This window comes from Lithobates pipiens, unplaced genomic scaffold (assembly GCF_037356315.1).
Source record: "Lithobates pipiens isolate NorthernLeopardFrog02 unplaced genomic scaffold, aLitPip1_a1.2 Scaffold_22, whole genome shotgun sequence".
NCBI lineage: Eukaryota > Metazoa > Chordata > Amphibia > Anura > Ranidae > Lithobates > Lithobates pipiens.
Genome location: NW_027507784.1, coordinates 309,601,030 through 309,622,153, shown reverse-complemented (window position 1 = coordinate 309,622,153; position 21,124 = coordinate 309,601,030). Strand labels below are relative to the sequence as shown.

Here is a 21,124-nt window from a genome sequence, read left to right as displayed (position 1 = left end):
CCTTAAGAGTTCCCTTCACTGAAACTAAGGGGCTGATCCTAACCCCTGAAAGACATCTCCTCACCATAATCCTCCCTCCTCCAAATGAGTTGGACCAGTGCACAAAGCAAGGTTCATAAAGACATGGATGAGGGAGTTTGGGGTGGAGGAACTTGACTGGCCTGCACAGAGTCCTTACCTCAACCCCCATAGAACAACTTTGGGATTAATTAGAGTGGAGACTGAGAGCCAGGCCTTCTCGTCCAACATCAGTGCCTTACCACACACAAATGTGCTTCTGGAAGAATGGTCAAACATTCCCATAGACACACTTTTAAACCTTGTGGACAGACTTCCCAGAAGAGTTGAAGCTGTTATAGGTGCAAAGGGTGGGCCAACGCAATATTGAACCCTACAGACGAAGACTGGGATGCCATTTAGGCCCCTTTCACACATGCGGTCCGTTTTTCAGGCGGACCTGATCGGGCGCTCCATGCACCTCTATAGAGTGACAGATGTCAGCTGTGACGTGTCCGCTGACATCTGCCAATATCCAATCCGGCCCGCCAAATCCAGGTGGATGCAAACCCTATTTTGCATCCTTCTGGCGGATCGAATGGAATCGGATGAAAATGGACAGGTGGATCCGTTTTTATCCAATCTCCCATAGAGGACAGCGGGGCTCTGACAGATCCTTCTCTGTACAGTGAGCTGAGACTGACCTGTCATCCACCTGCTCAGTGGAGATCAATGAAGTGACCCCCACTGAGCAAGCGGAGTCTATCAAAACCCACATGCCCTGTGTGAAAGTAAAGCCTCATACACACGGTCGGACTTTGTACAAACTTTCCCGTGGACTTTTGTACAAAGGGCGTGGTCCACAAGTTTGTATTGCATACACACGATCGGACTTTTTGACAACAAACACGAACGTAGTGACGTCACAACGTACTGACGCCGCTTCAAAAGAGGACGTTCAATGACTCCAGCGCCACCTTTGGTGAACTTCTGTATTGTAGTCTGATCTTTTGCATTGGTTCTGAGCATGCGTGTTTGTACCTTGTACAAAAGTCCGATGCTTTTGCATACACACGGTCGGACTTTGCTCCATCGGACTTTTGTTGCCAGAAAGTTTGTCCGTTCGCACAGCCAACAAAAGTCTGATGAAAACTGAAAAAGTTTGTCCGATGGAGCGTACACACAGTCCGATGTTGCTCCAAAACAGCTAATTTGCATGTTTGTTGTCAAAAAGTCCGACCGTGTGTACGGGCCTTAATATAGTATTTTATCTTATTTACTTGCTGAAGGATTTATTACTCTGTCCATCCAGTTCTAAAATATACACAGCCACTCTCAACAATACAAGCAGCCTGGTAACCAGCCTCTCCCCTCCCCAGACCGTCATTCGATAATGGAGTAGCAATGCACAGACTCATGGAGTCCATCTCTCTGCTCTCTCCTTCTGTCAGCCTATTTCTTGTCAGGGCTGCTGTACAGGTACATGAAATGAAGTCAAATGAAACTACTTACTGTGCAGGGAGACCACTCCCTGCAAGGTAGCCGGTGGGGATCGGTAAGCTCCTGATGCATACTTGCGATTGGGGGCTTTCTGATGATGGCAAACACATGACCCCAATGCCCATCTCTGCCTCCTGGCTTTTAGAATTCGGCACCAATTCTGACTTACAGGAATTGTCCTTAGACAAGCTAAGTAATGCTAAGAAGATAGGTAAAGATAAAGTATTCCATAGGTAAGCCTACAAAGCTATAATAATTTAAGTCTGAATACTTAGGTTCTGCATTAGTCTGATAATGACTGGTCCTCTTTGAAGCCAAACTCTGGATAAAACTGCCTGTGACCCCCGTTGGGGAGATGTTCCCTCGCTTCCTGCCCCAGTGACAACCAGATACAACAGGACCGGCTTACTACTTTACTATAAAAGGTGTCTTTATTGTTCTTCATGTCTCCATGGATTCCCTTTTCATTTCCGTAAATTTACCCAACGGAGACACGGACAACCCATAACACCTGACAGAGGTTCTAAATCTTCACCATTCCATCCAAAGCTGAATAAAATGTGTGTTCTGGTGTTGTTCTTTAAAGATGCCTGATCTTATCACCACGTTTAAGCAGAAAACCCAAACTTTTTCTTATTCAGTGAACTTTCCTCCAACTTTCTTTTTTGACCACTGGGAACCTTCACTGTGGGCCTTGTGCCTAAAAATGGAGAACAATGATCATTGTCCCGTAGAAAAGGATTTTCCATAAATAAGTATGGGTGTACTCAATATCAGGGACCCCGGGGGAATCAACCTTTGCAGTTGTGTAAACAGACGCACTACGATACGGTAACACAGGACACCAATGGGGGAGGTTTAATGGCCAATAATGGAAATGACGAAGATGAACTATGGGGTTTCTGTAATATTTATAGATAATAGTTTCAGAGATTTTCAGAGCAAAGTATATTAAGGTCCCGCACTGAATGCTTATGTTGGACATGGAGTGTGTATGTTTGGGTCACGGCTGCATGGAGTTTTTTCCATTCTTACCATGTTTGGGTGGGTTATCTTGGGTACTCTGATTTCCATCTTTAATCCAAATACATACAGGTTAGTTAATTGGCATTTGACTGAATCAGTGGTCTCCAATCTGCAGCCCGGGGGGCCCTATGCGTCCCCTTCCTTGCTTTTCTTAAGCCTTTGGGGGACTATTTTATTAACTGACACCAATGAAGGGCACAATTTCTCCCAATGACACCAACAATAGAGCACAATTACTATCAATGACTATAGGGCACAATTTCCTCTAGATGACACCAAACAATGGGGCCCAATGATGCCAGTGATGGGGCACAATTCCTCCCAATGAAACCAACAATGGGGCACATTTCCTTCTAATAACATTAATTATGGGGCACGATTCCTCCCAATGACACCATCGATGGGACACGATTACTACCAGTGACTTCAACGATGGGGCATGGTTCCTCCAGATGACACCAATTTTCCACCCAGCTCAATTGATGTTTTAAATTGACTTTTGTCAAGCCAGGTAATGCTTATAGGCCCACCCATTGGTTGAAGTTTCGACTGATTTAGCAAAAATCGGCTGATACTTGAGCCATTTTTGGCCACCCTAAAGCTACACATGGCTCAAACTTCAGACAATTTCTGCTAAACTGTCCGAAATTCGTTCCATGGTTGGCCCTGTCCTCAACATCGGCTCAACAAAAGTAAATTTTTAGGTCAACTTTTTGAAGGAGTTGGGTGGAAAAATCTTTGCCAAACAGCTCCTGCATCCGGTCAGATGCAGACACTGTTACTTTATTCTGGCAGTCGCAGGTGCCGGATGTCAGAGTGCAATAGCCAGCACTGGAGATTTGTCCAACCAGCATGGATGCGGGAATCTGGTGGGTTTTTTTTTTTGGTTATTCAGCTCATGGGGATGAACAAGAGAAATCTTAGCATGTATAGCCAGCTTGAGTCTTCCTTTGAGTTCTTACTTGGGTTTACGGAGCAGACACTGTTACTTTATTCTGGCAGCCACAGGTGCCGGGTGTCAAAGTGAAGTAGCCGGCACTGCAGATTTATCCAACCAGCATGGATGGGGGAATCTGGTGTTTTTTTTTTCTTGTTCAGCTCATAGGGCTGAACAAGAGAAATCTTAACATGTATAGCCTTCCTTAGAGCTCTTACTTGGGTTTATGTTGGCTGTGCCTCCAATCAGCTGCAAAGGGCATGTAAAAATTGTGTTGGACAAATACAAGAGGAGGCAGGTAAGGTCCAGGAACCCAGCAACTCAAGCTACGACAGCAACCATTAATATGACCAACTCTAGCATTAGGGCAAAGGAACTTGGGTACATAGAAACGTATAACCAATAGGGCTGTGCACGCATTGGGATTGGTTCTTATCTCCAGGAGCTTTCTTGTGTCCTTTTTGCATCAGTACAGGGCTGTATGGGTTTAAAATGTATATTTATATAGAAAAGTTAACTTTGGCATGTACACAGGGAACCCAACATATCTAAGGAATCCAGAATACTCAATGTATTCCATGAAATGAAGATACTTTATTAACTACATGTAAAACACACAGGTAATATGCTAACACGTTTCGGCTGTAACAGCCTTTGTCATAGCACATGCCAGCTCAGCTGTATTTTGGATTTCTTGGATAGAGTGTGGGGACATTTCAGCCTGAGCACCAGTTTTCAGCCACAAGAAACTGTGAACAGTTGAGCTTGGGTATTGTATATCCTGACCTAACCCAACATTTCTGCCCTGTTGGAGACTCTCCCAAAACTGCCTGAGAGCATTGCAATCAAAGCCCCTTTAGAAATCAGTGCCCCCACTCGAGCTGATGGTGCTGAGGCCTGAGAGCTGTACAATAATTACCGAATGGCCACTCCTTGGGCAGCAGGTTGGGTCCCTGTAATATAAGAGTTGGGAATTCAGAAGCAGATGTTGGGTGATTGTTCTTGCCCCCAGAACCAAAACCCTCACTATGAGTGGAATGACCCACTGAAAAGACCTGACTTTGGTTTTAGGATTGTGTTGTGCTTTGTTTTCTTCATTTGTTTAGTGTATATTACTAAGGTGCTATGTCGTCCTCTTCTCTCTCAGGTGGTCCAGCGCATTAAAGCCATAGAGAACGAGACGCGGTTGTTGGTTATCGACAGAGAGGCAGATGAGTATCGGCGGCTTTCACAGTCCAGTTCCCCTCCAGAGTCTCAGCCCAACTCAAGTGCCCCTTCCTCCCCCTCCGTGAGCAACAACAATGGCGAGGTTTGGAAAACTAAAAACGACACCACCATTGAAGACCAGCTGCAGAATAACCACAGTACGGAGAACGGCAAACAGGTACCAGTAACAGAGAGAACGCTGCTTCTCATGGCATTTTCTATGGTCTTGTATGCCCATCTGTCAATTATTAATACCAGTCTGCCTCCGGGTTATATAATCAGACATGGTACATGGTTTATAGTGCACAGAATGTGAACCTATTAATGGCCCCATTCACACCAAGCAGTGTGTGCTTTAGGGCTTTTTTAACTGAATACTGGAAAGTCTGGTAACCCATAGCAGATTTTTTTTTTACTCTGTCGTTAGTAAAGTTGGTCATACAACTTATAGGGACAACATCACCACAGGGTCATTTGTACTAGAAAGGTCCATCTTTAAAAGAAGGGTTTATTAATACCAGCTCACCTATAGATAACAAACTCTCAAAGTGTAAGGCCCCTTTCACAGATGCGGACAGTATGTCCGTATTTCATCCATTAGTTTGCGGATGAAATACGGACATACATGTATCCCTATGGGACAGCGGGTGTCTGTGTCCGCCTCCGCAACAGTCCGATTCTGCAGACAGAGGAAAATCCTATTTTCTATCCGTCTGCAGACTGGATCAGATGATCATGGACAGACGGTCCGTGCTCGTCCGATCCCCATAGAGGAGAGCGGAGAGCTGACAGGGCGGTCCCTGCACAGTGGGGGGAGACCGCCCTGTCCGCAGCCGGCTCAGCGAGGACAACAGAGCGATCCACGCTGAGCGAGCGGATCATCACGGGGCGGATCATTACTGATCCGCCCCGTGTGAAAGGGGCCTTACTAAACCAGGACCCTGCATTCGCTATATCTGGTCTCTCACAGTTCACAGAACATAGAAATGCAACTATTTTAGTAAATATAAACTGCTAAATACCTTTTCTTATCTGCAGTATATAGCAGTCTTGTGACTTCTATCAGTGTCTGGTTAAAGATTGTAGCAGGAGATTCAATTCTCCTTTGACTGCCCTATGAGTCTGCATGACCCCTGACCCTCAGTCTGGACAGTGCTGATTAGCCCTATGCTGATCACATGCACTCTCCCAGAAAAAAACAACCACTTTCTAGCAATAAACACCAAACTGAGCATGTGCAGAGTGTCTCCAAGGCTCTTTACTATCGGCACGTGGATTGGGGACAGTAAAATAAGGGGAAGATCAGGGAAGACAGGATCAAAAAGCCATCTTTACACAATGCAGAGGATTAACCCCTTATGTTACACCATGAGTTTAACAAGCATGCTTCTCTGCATATACAGACTGATTTTACTGTTGTGAGTTTAGTAACACTTTAAGAGAGAATATGATTCCTCATGTATGTGGAGGCTGATGAACAGACGTTTTTTCCCGTGTGACACCTGAGCGCGTTCTCCCTTAGGGCCAGATCACACTCGTCATTTTGTAGCAGAGATTACCAGCAGCTACAAATCTGTCTGATATGTTCTCTGATGATTTGAGCTATATAGAGCTATTATACATATTTTTGAAGCTACAAAATCAGATTATTTTCTCTGCCCATTTCTATCTGACTGCAAGGTTGCTGCTATAGGTGGATGCAATGGTTCACCACGCAACTACCGTACCTATTGAGCATGATGACCCCATAACTAATTACACACATTGCTAAATGTTGTTCGCTTGGTAATACAGTCCTTTGGAATTGCTCTGACACACACGTCTATTGAGTGCATATCAAATGTTCTTGGAAACCAGGATGTAGCTGCTACAAAATTGTTTTGTTGTATCACATAAACCTTACATGCTCTGACCCTACCAAAAAAAAAGAAAAGAAAAGCTGATCAGTCCGGAAGAGGCATAGACATGAGATAAGGCAACTAATACATGAGAGCTTTGAGCTTGTTGATGTTTAGCCCGGTACATGAGGCTCCGGTGTTTAGGTGCGGGAGGATAGAACAGTCGCACCGTCCAGCCCTGTTGTCAGCAGCCTATAAAAGTCTATGAGGGGCTGACAGCTGCGGCTGGATTACGTTTAGGTCAGGGGTGCCTAAGGGCCAGGGCCACTTAAGCAGCATGGTAACCGGTCTTGGGCCACAATGAGCCTAGCGGGCGGATGACAAGTCTATGTCCCCTCTGCATATGCAGAGCAAACCTGGACACAGCCCACTGTACTCCGATCCACCCAGATGGAAGGTGACTGAATTCCTTCTGTTTTTTTTAGCGTATTGGATTGGACACAAGTCCATTTTGTCAGAAACCGTGAAATCAGGTCGAGACAGAAGTGCAGTTAAATCACACTTGTTTAATAATAAAAGTAAAAAGAACAAACGTAGTTAAAATATAGCCAAAGTTCAGTAACCAGAATGGATAGTCAGCCAAGCCAGAAGTCAGGGATCAATGTAGTGGAACAGCAAGCAGGATCTGGAGCCAGAAGGGATGTCAGCAAAGCAAGTCTTGAACAGGATCACAGTAGATATTTTGGTGATGTGACCAAGGCGAAGGTAGAGCTCCTTTGGAATGAATGGCTTAAGTAGGCAGGACTGACGAGCGGGATATCATCCACAGGAGAGTAACTGTGTAGAGAGATAGGAGCTGGCAATTAGCTGACAGCTGAGCGGCCAGCTCAGAGAAGGAAGTGCTGAGCCCAGCCCTGATACATTTACATTTGCCCATTCATATAAGTGAATGGAGGGTCCGATTTGATTGGACCGATCATGTGAAAGGAGCCTAAAAATGCTCTCACACTGATGGATTGCAGATTATCCACACTGAGGATGCAGCGCAGTGCACCTGTGGCTTTCCTGCGGGTTAGCTGCACTTTGCCATAGACTTCTATAGTATCCTGCAGGTGTGGTGCACTTTCTGAAAGCTCACCAAACCCAAAGGTAGTAACAGAAGTCTATGGCTCTGAGCAGGTAACCTGCAGGTGCACCTATGGATCACTTTGAAAACAGCTCAGTAGCCACTGCAGAATAGATATGCCCATATATACACTGTGATTTTAGTGATAAACTGACCTTTAATAACAATCTTCCATTCAGGTTTCACCAGCTGTTGCTGTCCCAGATAGAGTGCTTTTGATATCAGGAGTTGGCTCTATACAGGAAGCATATCCTCTCCCCCCCCACTTCATTCACAACACTGATACTTTGGGATGGTGGGTCGGCAACCCACGATCTGGGCTTGCCTACCCGCTATCCCAGAGCAGGAGACCAGGGGCCACATCAGAGGGCTCTGCAGGCCACATGTGGCCCATGGGCCACTGGTTGGGAGCGCCTCTTGCTTAGTTACTGCTCAGTGCATTGTCCAGCCGCAAAAGCTATCAGCCTCTCATAAACCTTTACAGGCTGGTGGCAGCAGGGATGGACAGTGCCTTTTGCCTGCACCTAAACACCGGAGCCTCAAGCATTGGGATTAAATGCCCAGTGTGCATAAGGCCTTATCTGTTGATTGAGGGTGACCTACTAAAGGCAAACAGCCTGTTCACTTTGCAAGAGAGTTTTCATTTTGCAAGGGAATTTTCCTTTAGGCTGGCCATAGAGTATGCAGTTTTCTTTCCTGGTTGAAGGAAAGAACATTGCTTTGATTCCCCGCTCAACACATTTAGTGTTGATGGGGGAATCCCTCCTGCTGCGCTAATGTATACTGACAGTGGGAGGTTTCCCGACCATCAGAATACATTGATCTCTGCTGGCGGCTATAGCTGAGCCAGACAAATTTCAGTCCGTCTATGGCCGGCTTTAACCTTGGGAATGAGGGGAAACTTTACTGACTTTCACATGCAGGCAAAATTCGTTTTATTATTTTATTTTCCTTGCATATGTTTTTTTTTTGCAAAGTAAATATTTACCACATGTACTAAGTCAAGAGAAAAATCCCCCTGCAAAGTGAACAGCCTATTTGCCTTTGGCCCCTTTCACATGGGCTTTCCAATCAGGTCTGCCTGTCAGTTCTTCAGGCGGAGCTGATCGGAGCCTCCATTCACTCCTATGGATCGGCGGATGTCAGTGGTGACATGTCCGCTGTCATCTGCTGCTATCCGATCCAATTCTGTCCGTGAAATCCAGACAGATAGTGACCCTATTTTTCATCCGCCTGGTGCAGGGTCGTCTTTAATATTGATATTAAATATTAATATTGATTGCCCCCCCCCCCCCATGCAATTCCACTCTCCTCCTGCTTTGATGTATACAATAAATAACAGCTAGACTTAAAATCAGTTTACTGTATCAGATCAGGCAGCAATTGCGATTGGTTTCCGGTGGTTACAGCATATCATTACTGCTTACTGACTGGTTGCCAGAGGTTACAGCACATATTACGGCTCATTGATTAGTTGCTAGAGGTTATAGCAAATGATTTCTGCTTGTTAATTAGTTGCTAGATATTATTGTACAGTAATACTGCTCACTTATTGGTTGCTAGAGGTTACAGAACATTATCTCCTGACCTCAGGGGGCAGGATATACATATGAATGCTGCCTTTATTTACATATCAATGCCGCCGGCTGCAGCTATTTACTTATGAATGCTGCTGCTATTTACATATGAATTCCAGTTATTTACATGTAAACACAGGGTCTGCAGGTGAGTTATATGTACACAACAATAGGGCAGAGCTGGGCAGCATTAGTACCAGCATTTCACACTGAGATATTGGGACACAGCATGGGACTAAAACTTCAAGGGACAAGAGAATTTAAACTGGGATAGTTGGTAAGTTAGAGGGAGCTGCTTTGGGCCCCACAACAACGACAGGGCCCTGCCTTAAAGACGGCCCTGGTCTGGTGGATGGGATCGGATGAAAACGTCAGGCGTTCTGTTTTCATTCGATCTCCCCATAGAGGAAAGTGGGGCTCTAACAGATCCGTCTCAGCACAGTGAGCAAAGATGGGCCTGTCATCCGCCTTCTCAGCGGGTGTCAGTGGATCGATCCCCCGCTGAGCAAAGCGCCCATGTGAAAAGACCCTAAAGTAAACCAACCCCACTGTATCAATATATAGTTTACACTAGTGTAACTTTGGTTATGTCTAAAATAAGAGCAAGAGTTTGATTGGTTACTCCAGAACTAACTATAGCAATCAGATGTTCCCTGTCATTCTCTCACATTGCCTCTAAATCACAGAAGGGGAAATGGTGTTGCTTTGGGTGACAACAATCGTTCTGCTGTCAGACACTTTACTGTCATGAGACCTTGTATTATGAAAGTGACTTTTCAGGTTTGGTAATTGTTGTACGTAGGAACTACAGCACTCCTCCAGTAATGTTTAGAGTATCCCAGGGGCCCCGAGGCTCTTCTGTTGGGGGTCTGTTTCCTCTCGCCCTCCCCCATTTCCTGATTCTCAGGCTCAGGCTCCGGAGCCTTGTTGTCAGGGATTTGGTACTGAGACATGGAACAAACATGAGGTCGGAGGAGCGGTGGAAATGTTCTTGTGACATAAAGCAGAGCAGGGAGCTGGGAATTCAAGCTGGGGGGATTTTGTGCATTACGTTGAATTTTCTTGTTTTTGTCTTGTTGAGGGAGTTGAAGTGACCTGGTTTATTCTTTTTGGATTTTTTACCTATAGAACAAACTATTTTATTTATTTATTTATTTTGGACGTTTGCTGCTTTTGTCATGAGTTTTGCATTAGAATGAAAGAAATGTTAAGGAAAATGTCTGAACAATGGGGTTCGAAGCTCCGGTAAATCAGAATAGACCCGGACTGCTTGGTTGGTCTGCATGGAGACCATAGTCCACATTCCCCTCTGGCTTCCCTCCATCCACTTACACCAGTGTGATGCACTTTTAGCATTGATGATTTTGCCTTTAATTAAAGGGAAATTTAGACTCAATATATATATAATAATAATAATAATAATATAATATATTTCAACCTATCAACTTATAAATGGCTTGAGCCATTTTCATGTTTGTTGTTTTTTTAAGCTTATAGGGTTTTAAACTGTAGTTTTATATATTTTTTTTATTATAGACTATGTGTTTTTTTATTATTATTATTATTATTATTATTATTATTATTATTATTATACACACTTTATATAGCGCCAACAGTTTACACAGCACTTTACAATGCGGGGGGGGGGGGGCAACACACTTACAGTACAGTTCAATACAGAAGGAACAGGAGGGCCCTGCTCGTAGAGCTTACATTCTAAAGGGAGGGGGTGGTGGTACAAAAGGTAATAGATGCAGGGAATGATTTGATGGGGTTGTTAGGTGGGTGTGGGATAGGCTTCCCTGAATAAGTGAGTTTTCAGGGATCTTCTAAAGGTGGACAGGGTAGGGGCTGATCGGATATACTGGGGAAGGGAGTTCCAGAGGATGGGAGAGGCTCTGGAGAAGTCCTGAAGACGAGCATGAGAGGAGGTATCAAGGGAGCTAGAGAGCAGGAGGTTCTGGGAGCAGCGGAGGGGACGATTAGGCCGATATCTGCAGATGAGGTTGGTGATGTAGGTTGGGGCGATATTGTGAATGGCCTTGTATGTTGTGGTTAGCATTTTGAATTTTATATGGTTGGGTTTTACAGATAAGCATTTAACCACTTGACCTCCAGAATGTTTTACCTCCTTCATGACCGGGGCATTTTTTGCTATTCACCACTTTAACTGGCAATTGCTCAGTCATGCGACACACAAATTGATTACATTTTTTACAAAATGGAGCTTTCATTTTTAGTGGTTTTAATCACCACTCAGTTTTTAATTTTTTGCTATACAAACGAAAAAATAACAAAAATTTTGAAAAAACAACTCACATTTTTCTTAATTTGCTTTTATAACATTTTGCAAATAAATAATCTTACTTTGTAAATTAAGGCTAAACTGTATTCTGCTATATTTTCTTTAGTAAAAATATCCCCAATCAGTGTATACTATTTAATCTGTGTGAAAGTTATAGTATCTACAAACTATGGCATATATAATTGAAAATGAATCAATCCTGATATACTGATCTAATTTCTTGAGGCCCTAAAATGCCAGGACATAAATAATACCCCCAGATGACCCCTTTTTGGAAAGTAAACAGTCCAAGGTGTTTAGTAGGAGGCATAGTGAGTTTTTTGAAGTTGTAACGTTTTTTCACAATGTTTTGGAATGGTTTTTTTTTCACAACTTTCTTTTTTTTTTACATACTGTCACCAGTGCAGTACAGCGTCATCTCATGACTGTGTGACAGTGATTAGGGATACTGACTGGTCACTGTATGTAAAAAACAAACATTAAAAAATTGACATGGCAAACGGTTTCCAAATCACTTTATTGCAGCACCACAGATGAAGCTTGCTTTGCAGGTTCCTTTGTATGATTGAAACCTCTTACTGGGTAAGGGGTGAGCCACGGCTATGTCGACTTACTGAGTTCTGCAAACAACAGGCTTTTATCAGCATAGATGAGAATGGCGCAGTGTTACTGGCTAGCTTCCCACCTACGTGCTGCCACATTCAGTGCACAGGGTCTGTTAAAAAGCCAAAACTCCAACCCTCCTATACACACTTCCCTCAAACTTGACTGGTGCTTTATGTCTCTGAGTCACTGCAAAATATCCAATGTTTCTGGGTATTGGGAGCATGTGCCCTCCAACCATGTTTTAGTGCCCACACGATCAGAAAATCGTACGGAAAATACCACTTTCAAAGCGATTGTAGGATAATCGGATCGTTAGTACGGAGCTTTCGAGAGCCGATCATGACAGTTCATCCGATATTATTCTACCGGACGTGCATGACATTTTTTTTCGTATGATGCCAGATCGTACGATTTTCGTTTGATTAGTACAGCTACTGTTCAAAAATACAATACAAATGCATTACAACACATGACATCACTTCCACATTTTTTTTTCTGTCGTACGGGAATTTTCGTAACTTTAGTAAACTCATCAGATTAGATCTTAGAAACCTGGGCTTAGCAGAAACCAGCACAGATGTCTCTGAAATCGCCCTTGAATTCGGACTGATATGGAGATATGAAATTGTTCAGCTGGACTCGCTTAGTGCTTAAACCTAGCAGCCAGTCTCCAGGCCTGAACACCATCATACGAGGAGGAGGTAGATGTCATACTTGCAGCACCCAATTTAGAGCTTACCCAATATTTAACTTCTAGACAAAAGGAGTGGTGGGGGAATGCCAGAAAAGATGAGTATACGTGGATCAGGAGCCACCTAGAGTATACGTGGATCAGGAGTTACCTAGAGTATACGTGGATCAGGAGCCACCTAGAGTATACGTGGATCAGGAGCCACCTAGAGTATACGTGGATCAGGAGTTACCTAGAGTATACGTGGATCAGGAGCCACCTAGAGTATACGTGGATCAGGAGCCACCTAGAGTATACGTGGATCAGGAGCCACGGAGAGTATACGTGGATCAGGAGCCACCTAAATGGACAAAGTGGCAGGCTATTTAAATCAGAACCTGACTAGTCACACTAGTCACATGAACGACTGACCTGTATTCAGCATATGCATGTCATGCATTCCTCATTCTGCTAAAAAAAAAATTTTTGTTCTCCTGGTGAGACTTCCCCTCACTTCCTGTTTTGACAGCTGTCACTTGGACAGAAAGTGAAGGGAAGATCCTTAACAGCAAAACAGACAGCAATAAAAATGTCTTTCCCACTTTTGTTGGGGAGATTTTTTCTGAACTTCCTGTTCTGACACCCATCTAATAGGTATTAAGGGAAAATATTTCTGTAGGGGCATTGATTGTAATATAAAATAAATCCTTCACCTATTCAAAACCAAAAAAGCACTGTCATTAGGCTTTATCTACTGCTTGAAATCGATGGTTATATTTTGTGATTCCAAAAGCTTTTTATTTAAAAAGTAAAGATTTTTTATTTACTTTACATACTTACCTAGGTGAATGAAGAATCAGCCCGATGCTGCATCTGCCCCCCAGCACCTCTGCACTGAAAACCGAGTGATCGACCACCGCCAATCGCTCGGTTTTCAGAGCTCCATAAGCAGAGAGCTGTAGACTGTCGGTCACCGCTCTCTGCTCTTCCTCCTCCTTGCTCATTGGAGTGCTGAGCTGTGGGGGAGGGCGGGGCAGCCGACTCAGGCTCTCAGTGACTTGCTGAGAGTCTGAGCCGGGTGTCAGTAAAGGCACCTGGCTGATCCAGACTCTATTATCGCGATGACGCTGTGCCTGGACTTCTGTGATGTCACCAGAGAGCGGACTTCAGCCTGTTCTCTGCTGAAAACAGGTCACAGAAGTGCAATTCATTTATCCATAGGAGAAGTACAACCAAACAAGCTTTGGCTGGACTTCTTTAATGACTACCCTGGTTTGTACTAGGTTGGAGGTTTTCTTTTATTATAACCTCAATGGTCAACGACCTTCGTGCCAGGCATTCTGTCCTAGCATTGTCCCGCGGGTCATGGCGGTCCTTGGCCACAGGCCTTGAAACCTTTGTACAGTGTTTGCAACAAATCTGTGACAATAGTATGAAGTATAGAGATAAGTCATTTTCTGAATAGCTGAATCTTTTTTGTTAAAACTATTAACATTTTCTTTAACCACTAAGGCCCTTTTCACACTGGGGCGGTGCGGGCGCCGGAGGTAAAACTGTGCTATTTTTAGCATTGCTTTACCGTCATTTTAGCAGCGGTATTCGACCGCTAGCGGGGCGGTTTTACCCCCCTGCTAGCGGCCGAGAAAGGGTTAAAACCACCGCAAAACGCTTCTGCAGCAACGCTTTGCCAGCAGTATAGCCGCGCTGCCTCATTGATTTTAATGGGAAGGAGTGGTGCATACACCGCTCCTTCACCGCTCCAAAGATGACTTTTTTTACTGTCCTGCTAGCGCACCGATCCAGTGTGAAATCCCCCGGGGGATTTCACACTGGAGACACTGCAGCGGCTCTTTCAGGGCGATTTGCCGGTGCTATTTTTAGCGCTGTAGCGGCTGCAAAACGTCCCGGTGTGAACGGGGTCTTAAGGCCCGAGTCTCTTTCTGAGATTTATTGTTTACAAGTTAAAAACAGGTTTTTTTTGCTAGAAAATTACTTAGAACCCCCAAACATTATACATTTTTTTTCTAACACCCTAGAGAATAAAATGGCGGTCATTGCAATACTTTCTGTCACACCGTATTTGTGCAGCGCTCTTACAAGCACACTTTTTTTGGAAAAAATACACTTTTTTGAATTAAGAAATAAGACAACAGTAAAGTTAGCCCAAATCTTTTTTTATATTGTGAAAGATAATGTTACGCCGAGTAAATTGATACCCAACATGTCACGCTTCAAAATTGCGCCCGCTCGTGGAATGGCGACAAACTTTTACCCATAAAAATCTCCTTAGGCGACGTTTAAAAAATCCTACAGGTTGCATGTTTTTTAAGTTAGAGAGGAGATCTAAGGCTAGAATTTTCTGCTCTCGTTATACTGATCGCGGCGATACCTCACATGTGTGGTTTGAACACCATTTTCATTTGCGGGCGCTACTCACGTATGCGTTCGCTTCTGCATGCAAGCTCGTCGGGACGAGGCGTATTTAAAACTTTTTTTTTTTTTCTTATTTATGTTACCTTTTATTTTTTATTTTTACACTGTTTAAAAAAATAAATAAAATGGTGTCACTTGTATTACCTTTTATCCCTATTTATAGAAAAAAAGCATTACAGGACCTCTTAAAGCAGTTGTATACCCCGAAAATGTTTTTTTTTTATACACCTGCAAGGCAAAAGGCATAATGAGCTAGTATCCACCGCATACTAGCTCATACTAGCTCATTATGAAATACTAACCTTAGAATGAGGTGTCGGTAACTCACCTGGTCCACGCCGAGGGAGCTGACATGTTGCCTCGGCGTGTCTTCTGGGTATCGCGGCTCCAGCGCTGTGAGTGGCTGGAGCCGTGATGTATAGTCACTCCCACGCATGCATGTGGGAGATTTCTTTCCGGCAATGTCCGGAGTCTGCCGGGCTTTCAGCCGAGAATCCCCTGTGCGCATGCGCTGCTGAAGTCAGCGGCTCATTGCGAGGGGAATATCTCCTAAACCGTACAGGTTTAGGAGATATTATTTTTACCTACAGGTACGCCTAAGCCCTTGTACACACGGTCGGAGAATCCGTCGGAATGTGTCCTATCGGACCGTATTGTCGGATAATCCGACTGTGTGTGGTATGCATCGGACTGATTTCGTCAGAATATCCGTCGGACATAATTTTCCAACTTGTTAGAAATATTTTCCGACAAACTGGTCCGATCGGACATACTCCGATCATGTGTAGAGAATTCCGATCGGACAAAGTGCCACGCATGCTCAGATCAAATTTCTACACCAAAGCTATTGGCTACTAGCCTGAACGTAGTCCCTGTCGTAACGAAATAACGTCATCACGTTCTGAACGATCGAATTTTCAGACAACTTGGTCCGACCGTGTGTATGCAACAGTTTCGGACACAATCCGTCGTACAAAATCCAACGGATTTGGTTGGCAGAATGTCCGACCGTGTGTACAGGGGCTTATTATAGGCGTACCTGTAGGTAAAAGTTAACATTTTGACTATACAACCGCTTTAAATATGAGATCTGGGGTCAAAAAGACCTTACTCAAAGTTAGAGGAAAAATGGAGCACCGGATGAGTAAGGAGAAGGTGAGTATAAGTAGAGTTGGTGGTGGTCTTTAAAGAGAATTGGTAAGTCTACCCTGAATGGCAATGGCAGACTCTCTGTAAGCAGAGCAGTGGACAATAATGTTGGGCTATGTGGGTATCACAAAAAAAGAGTACAGTAAGTTTACATTGATCTGACTTCAATAATCTGAAATCTATTGATCATGCGTTATTGAACGTTGTCCACTGTCTTGGTGAACTAACTCAAATGTGGCCTTCTTTGAGGCTCCTGTAATGTAGTGTTTTTTCCTTGGTTCCTCTGTGTATTGTCCCCGGCCTCACACTTTGCTTTAGTGATTTTCCTGTGGTTGGATCAGTTCCCCTGGCGCTGTGCTCCCTTTAACAGATCAGTGGAATAATTGCTGCTGTCGCCCTCTGTGCGGTAAGACACGTCTATTTCCAAAGTTCGCCCTAATTAACAAGCTCCCTGAGGTGTGAAGGCTTTTTATTTTACATTGTACACCATTCTTTGGGATTCCCGACTATCCTGTACTATGTTGTCTGTGTTGAGATTATAGTTATGCCCTGTACACACGGAAATTTAGACGGAAAAGGTCCGATCGGATTATGTTGTCGGAAATTCCGCTTGTGTGTGGGCCCTATCGAACTTTTTCCGGCGGAAATTCAGACGGAAAATGTTTGAGAACTGGATCTAGAATTTTCCGACAACAAAATCCGATCGGACTTTTTCCTATCGTTTGTAGAGAATTCCGACGGACAAAGTGCCACGCATGCTCAGAATAAATTAGGAGACGAAAGCTATTGGCTACTGGCCTCTACGTAGTCCCATCGTACGCAACGAACGTCACCTTGTTCCGAACGGTCGGATTTTCCGTCAACTTTGTCCGACCGTATGTATGCAACACAAGTTATGGCCAAAATCCGTCTGAAAAAATCCAACGGATTTTGTGGTCGGAATGTCCGACCGTGTGTACAGGGCATTAGAATTGTAATATTAAAGTGGGTATGGCTGGCAACCTTTTGTTTAAAGTGACCCTGTTCTTTGTTCAAGCAGGTCAAAACAACAGGTTTCGTTTTTATTGCAGGACTAGATTGCTGGAACCAGGTAGCCAATTCTTCTTAAAAATTTCAACTAGTACCTAAGGCCCCATGCTTACTGGGCGTTTAATCGCGGTGCATGGGTTTCCCTGCGTAGTCAGGGGCAGAGAGCACAGGTGCACTATCATTCCCCTCTATTGGCAACCTGTTTGATAGCTGCTGCTTCTGGACGGGGCTGAGTACACTCAGCAGTACTTCCATTTAGAGCAGTATGTGCCCAGTTACAACTGTTTAGAACGCAAGAAGTCTGTGCATCGTCCAGCCCCATCCAGCTGCAGCAACTGTCAGACTCTCAAGGAGCTTGTTCACCCTGGTGGTTGAGGGGCAGTAAAGCCGCGTACACACGGGCGGACTGTCTGGCCTACTTAGCCTACACAGTCGACGATCTCTCCGGCCGGAATGCCAGGGACGCGCTCCGCTGCCACTTATATAGGGACAATGGGGCGGTGACCACCATCACCATGTGACCAACCCATGTGACATAAAGCCATGTGACACCGCCCCATTGTCCCTATATAAGTGGCAGTGGAGCGCGTCCCTGGCATTCCGGCCGGAGAGATCGTCGAGGCAACATCTCCTGGAGAAGAAGAAGAAGAACGGAAGGCGGCGGCGGCGACAGAAGACCGGGCCACCGCCTGTAAAAGAGCTATAAGAAGGCGCGGTGGCCCGGCAGAAGAACCGAAGAGGGGACAAGACCCCTGAAGTCGGGAGAAGAGGCCGGCGGCGAGGAAGAAAGCCGGACTCCTCCGCTAGCAAAAGAGCTACAAGAAGATAGCGGAGGAGTCCGGCGAGAAGACCCCCGAAGACGGAAGACCCCCGGAGCTGTGCAATAAAGTATTTTATCTCGTGTGTTGTGTTTTTTTTTGTACTTTTATTTTACAGGTGAATGGGTAGGAGTACATTGTACCTCATACTCATTCACATAGGGTGGGGGGCCGGTATCCGGGGGCCCCCTTATTAAAGGGGGCTCCTGGATTCCGATAAGCCCCCCGCCCGCAGACCCCGACAACCAACGGCCAGGGTTGTCGGGAAGAGGCCCTTGTCCTCATCAACTTGTCCACCCCCCCATGTTGAGGGCACGCGGCCTGGTACGGCTCAGGAGGGGGGGCGCTCGCTCGCCCCCCTTTCCTGGCCGGCCGGGTAGCGTGCTCGGACAAGGGTCTGTTGTGGACTTTGGGGGGACCCGCACGCCGATTTTTGTTGGGGTTCCCCTTTAAGTCCATACCAGGCGGCAGGGTCAGCGACGTCTCCTTCGCGGGCCCCGCCTACCTGGAGACGCGCTCGAAATGAGCGGACTTTCCTCCGCGTGTGTGGGCGAGTCCGTTCATTTTAAAAGTAGGGCGGATAGTATGGCGGACTTAGTCCGCCGTATTAGTCCGCTCAAAAAGTGCCGTGTGTGGGCAAGTCCGTTTATTCGAAAGTATGACGGACTGTCCGTCGGATTGTCTGCCGGACTAAGTTGGCCAGACAGTCCGCCACGTGTGTACGCGGCTTAAAACCTTGAGGTTGAGCCATGTTTTTACGTGCTCCCCCTGTAGAGGGATGTACACATGCCGCAGCTGCTGCATGAATTATACTCCCTGACGCTTTCAGTGGGCATTGCTCTCGCCAAGTGCGACCCATTCAAATGAATAGGGCTGCTCTGCAAGCGCACCTCACCCTTTATTGCAAAAGTGAAAATGCTAAGGACATGTTGTAGAAGGAGAAATAATTACGTCCTGAGAAAAGGGAGTCTCAATCCCCAGTTTATGTGGTTTATGTGGTGTGGATGATGCTACCAGAACTGACTGCAGATGGGAAACATTTTATAGTAGGGCTGTTGCTGATTACAATTTTCGTGTTCGATTAATCAATTTTTTTTAAATCGATTAATCAACTAATTTTGATTAATTATAACGCACATACAGATCCAACAACTTTTAGCTGATCTCCTTGCATTGCAACTCTGCATTAGTCAGTGGTAAATGTGGTATACACTATATACAATCACCGACACTAGTTTGTTTCCACAATCCATGACTTAACTTCACAGTTCACACAAATAAGTTTTAAATTCAAACTGTAGCACTGACGTACGTCATTTTTTTCCCACAGTAGCGTGACAATCCCTCCACCTCCGGTCTGCCTAATCACTCTCACCTTATGGCATGGAACCCTGTGCAAACAGGTGGTCATGCAAGCGGGTATCAAAATCGTTAACAAGGACCATAAACTTCTCTCACGTCTCCTTGGATCTCAGCAAGGACGCCAGGTCATGGGTTGAAAGAAAAGATCTAAGTGCTCACCACTTAAGTATAAGATTAAATTTTTGTGTTCAAACACAAACTACTCACATAAAGATGATAAAAACACAGCATGTAAAGCTGACAATCGTGTTAGTTCCGTAGGGCAGCAGTGAGTGACGTCATGCGTAGCTCCTCCCCCGTACGCATTACGTTCAATCAGAACTTCAGCATCACCGGACTCCTCCCCCCTTCCCTTTGTTAGCAGATGGAGGCATTTGGGGAAGGGGGAGGAGTCCAGTGACGTTGATGTCCGTGAAGTCACCGGACTCCTCCCCCCTTCCCTTTGTTAGCAGACGGAGGCATTTGGGGAAGGGGGGAGGAGTCCAGTGGCGTTGATGTCCGTGACGTCACCGGATCACCGATGGAACTCTCTGAAGACCCGGAAGCTGGCAGAGAGTTGAGTACCGATCAAAAGAATTTTGATCGATCAAAAAAATGAATCGATAAATCAAGGAATTAATCTTTAATTTCCACAGCCCTATTTTATAGATAAACTTTGGCCACTGTAGCTGCTTAAAACTTTATTTTTTCCTTTTTAACAGGAGCCTATCTTCCCAGTTCAATTTTATTTCAGCTGCAGAAGAGATGAAAAAGATTTTCCTCTTCTTCTCTCCAGAATCTTTTGTCCTTCTAATTGAAACGCTAGTGAAGTTTTGTGTCCTGCTGCCAATTCTGGCTCTGCTACCTAGGCTGGACTGTAATATGTTCCCTGTGTAAATCAGACTAATTATCTGGGAACACTGCAAGTTTCCGGATCTTGTTCATTGCAATTATGTAAGGAGCTAATTTTTTTCCTCTGGCTTTACAATTACCTGCATTAAACAATAGGCAGTCTGTATGTACGAAAACCTGGATTCCCCACTTGATTGAAAAAAAAAAAAAAACTCCCCCTGGGTATTCTAAATACATTGTATTCAATTTAGCAAACCTCACTGCAGATCCTTACTTTCTTGTACCACAGGGGTACTTTTGTAGGCTTTGCCCTGATCTTCCTAAAACCGGCTGCTAAGTTGGAGGTTCTGTCTGGCTATGGTCATATGATCAGATTAGTGTTCAAATGTACAAACTTGATCCTTGGGAGGTCCTTTTGCATAAATCCATCTCACATTAGGTAAATATCAAAGGAAGCTGGCAGGGTACGTGCTCCTGGCAGACCCTGGCTAAGACTTGGAGACGACCGTAGATACCTTTTTCACCCTTTTGGAGAGGTCAAGCGATGTCTTCTGGAGACCATGATACATGAAAAATAAACCTCTAGTCTAAACGATATCCATGATAACTATCTTAGGGTTACATCTGAGGCCTATGATTGGGCCATGTTGACCACCTGAGCATTGACCGCTCTCTTCTCTCCCTATAACCATTGGCTATAGTCCATGACTGGGC

At 44.9% G+C, this 21,124-nt stretch overlaps 1 protein-coding gene across 1 annotated transcript in view; it reads left to right on the top strand.

Moving 5' to 3' along the window:
- NHERF2 (NHERF family PDZ scaffold protein 2) overlaps positions 1 to 21,124 on the top strand; it is a 181,679-nt gene that overhangs the window by 23,857 nt on the left and 136,698 nt on the right. Inside the window, exon 2 of the mRNA XM_077449371.1 lies at positions 4,608 to 4,844. Within this exon, the coding sequence (XP_077305497.1) occupies positions 4,608 to 4,844 (237 nt within the window). The remainder of the gene's footprint in view (positions 1 to 4,607; positions 4,845 to 21,124) is intronic.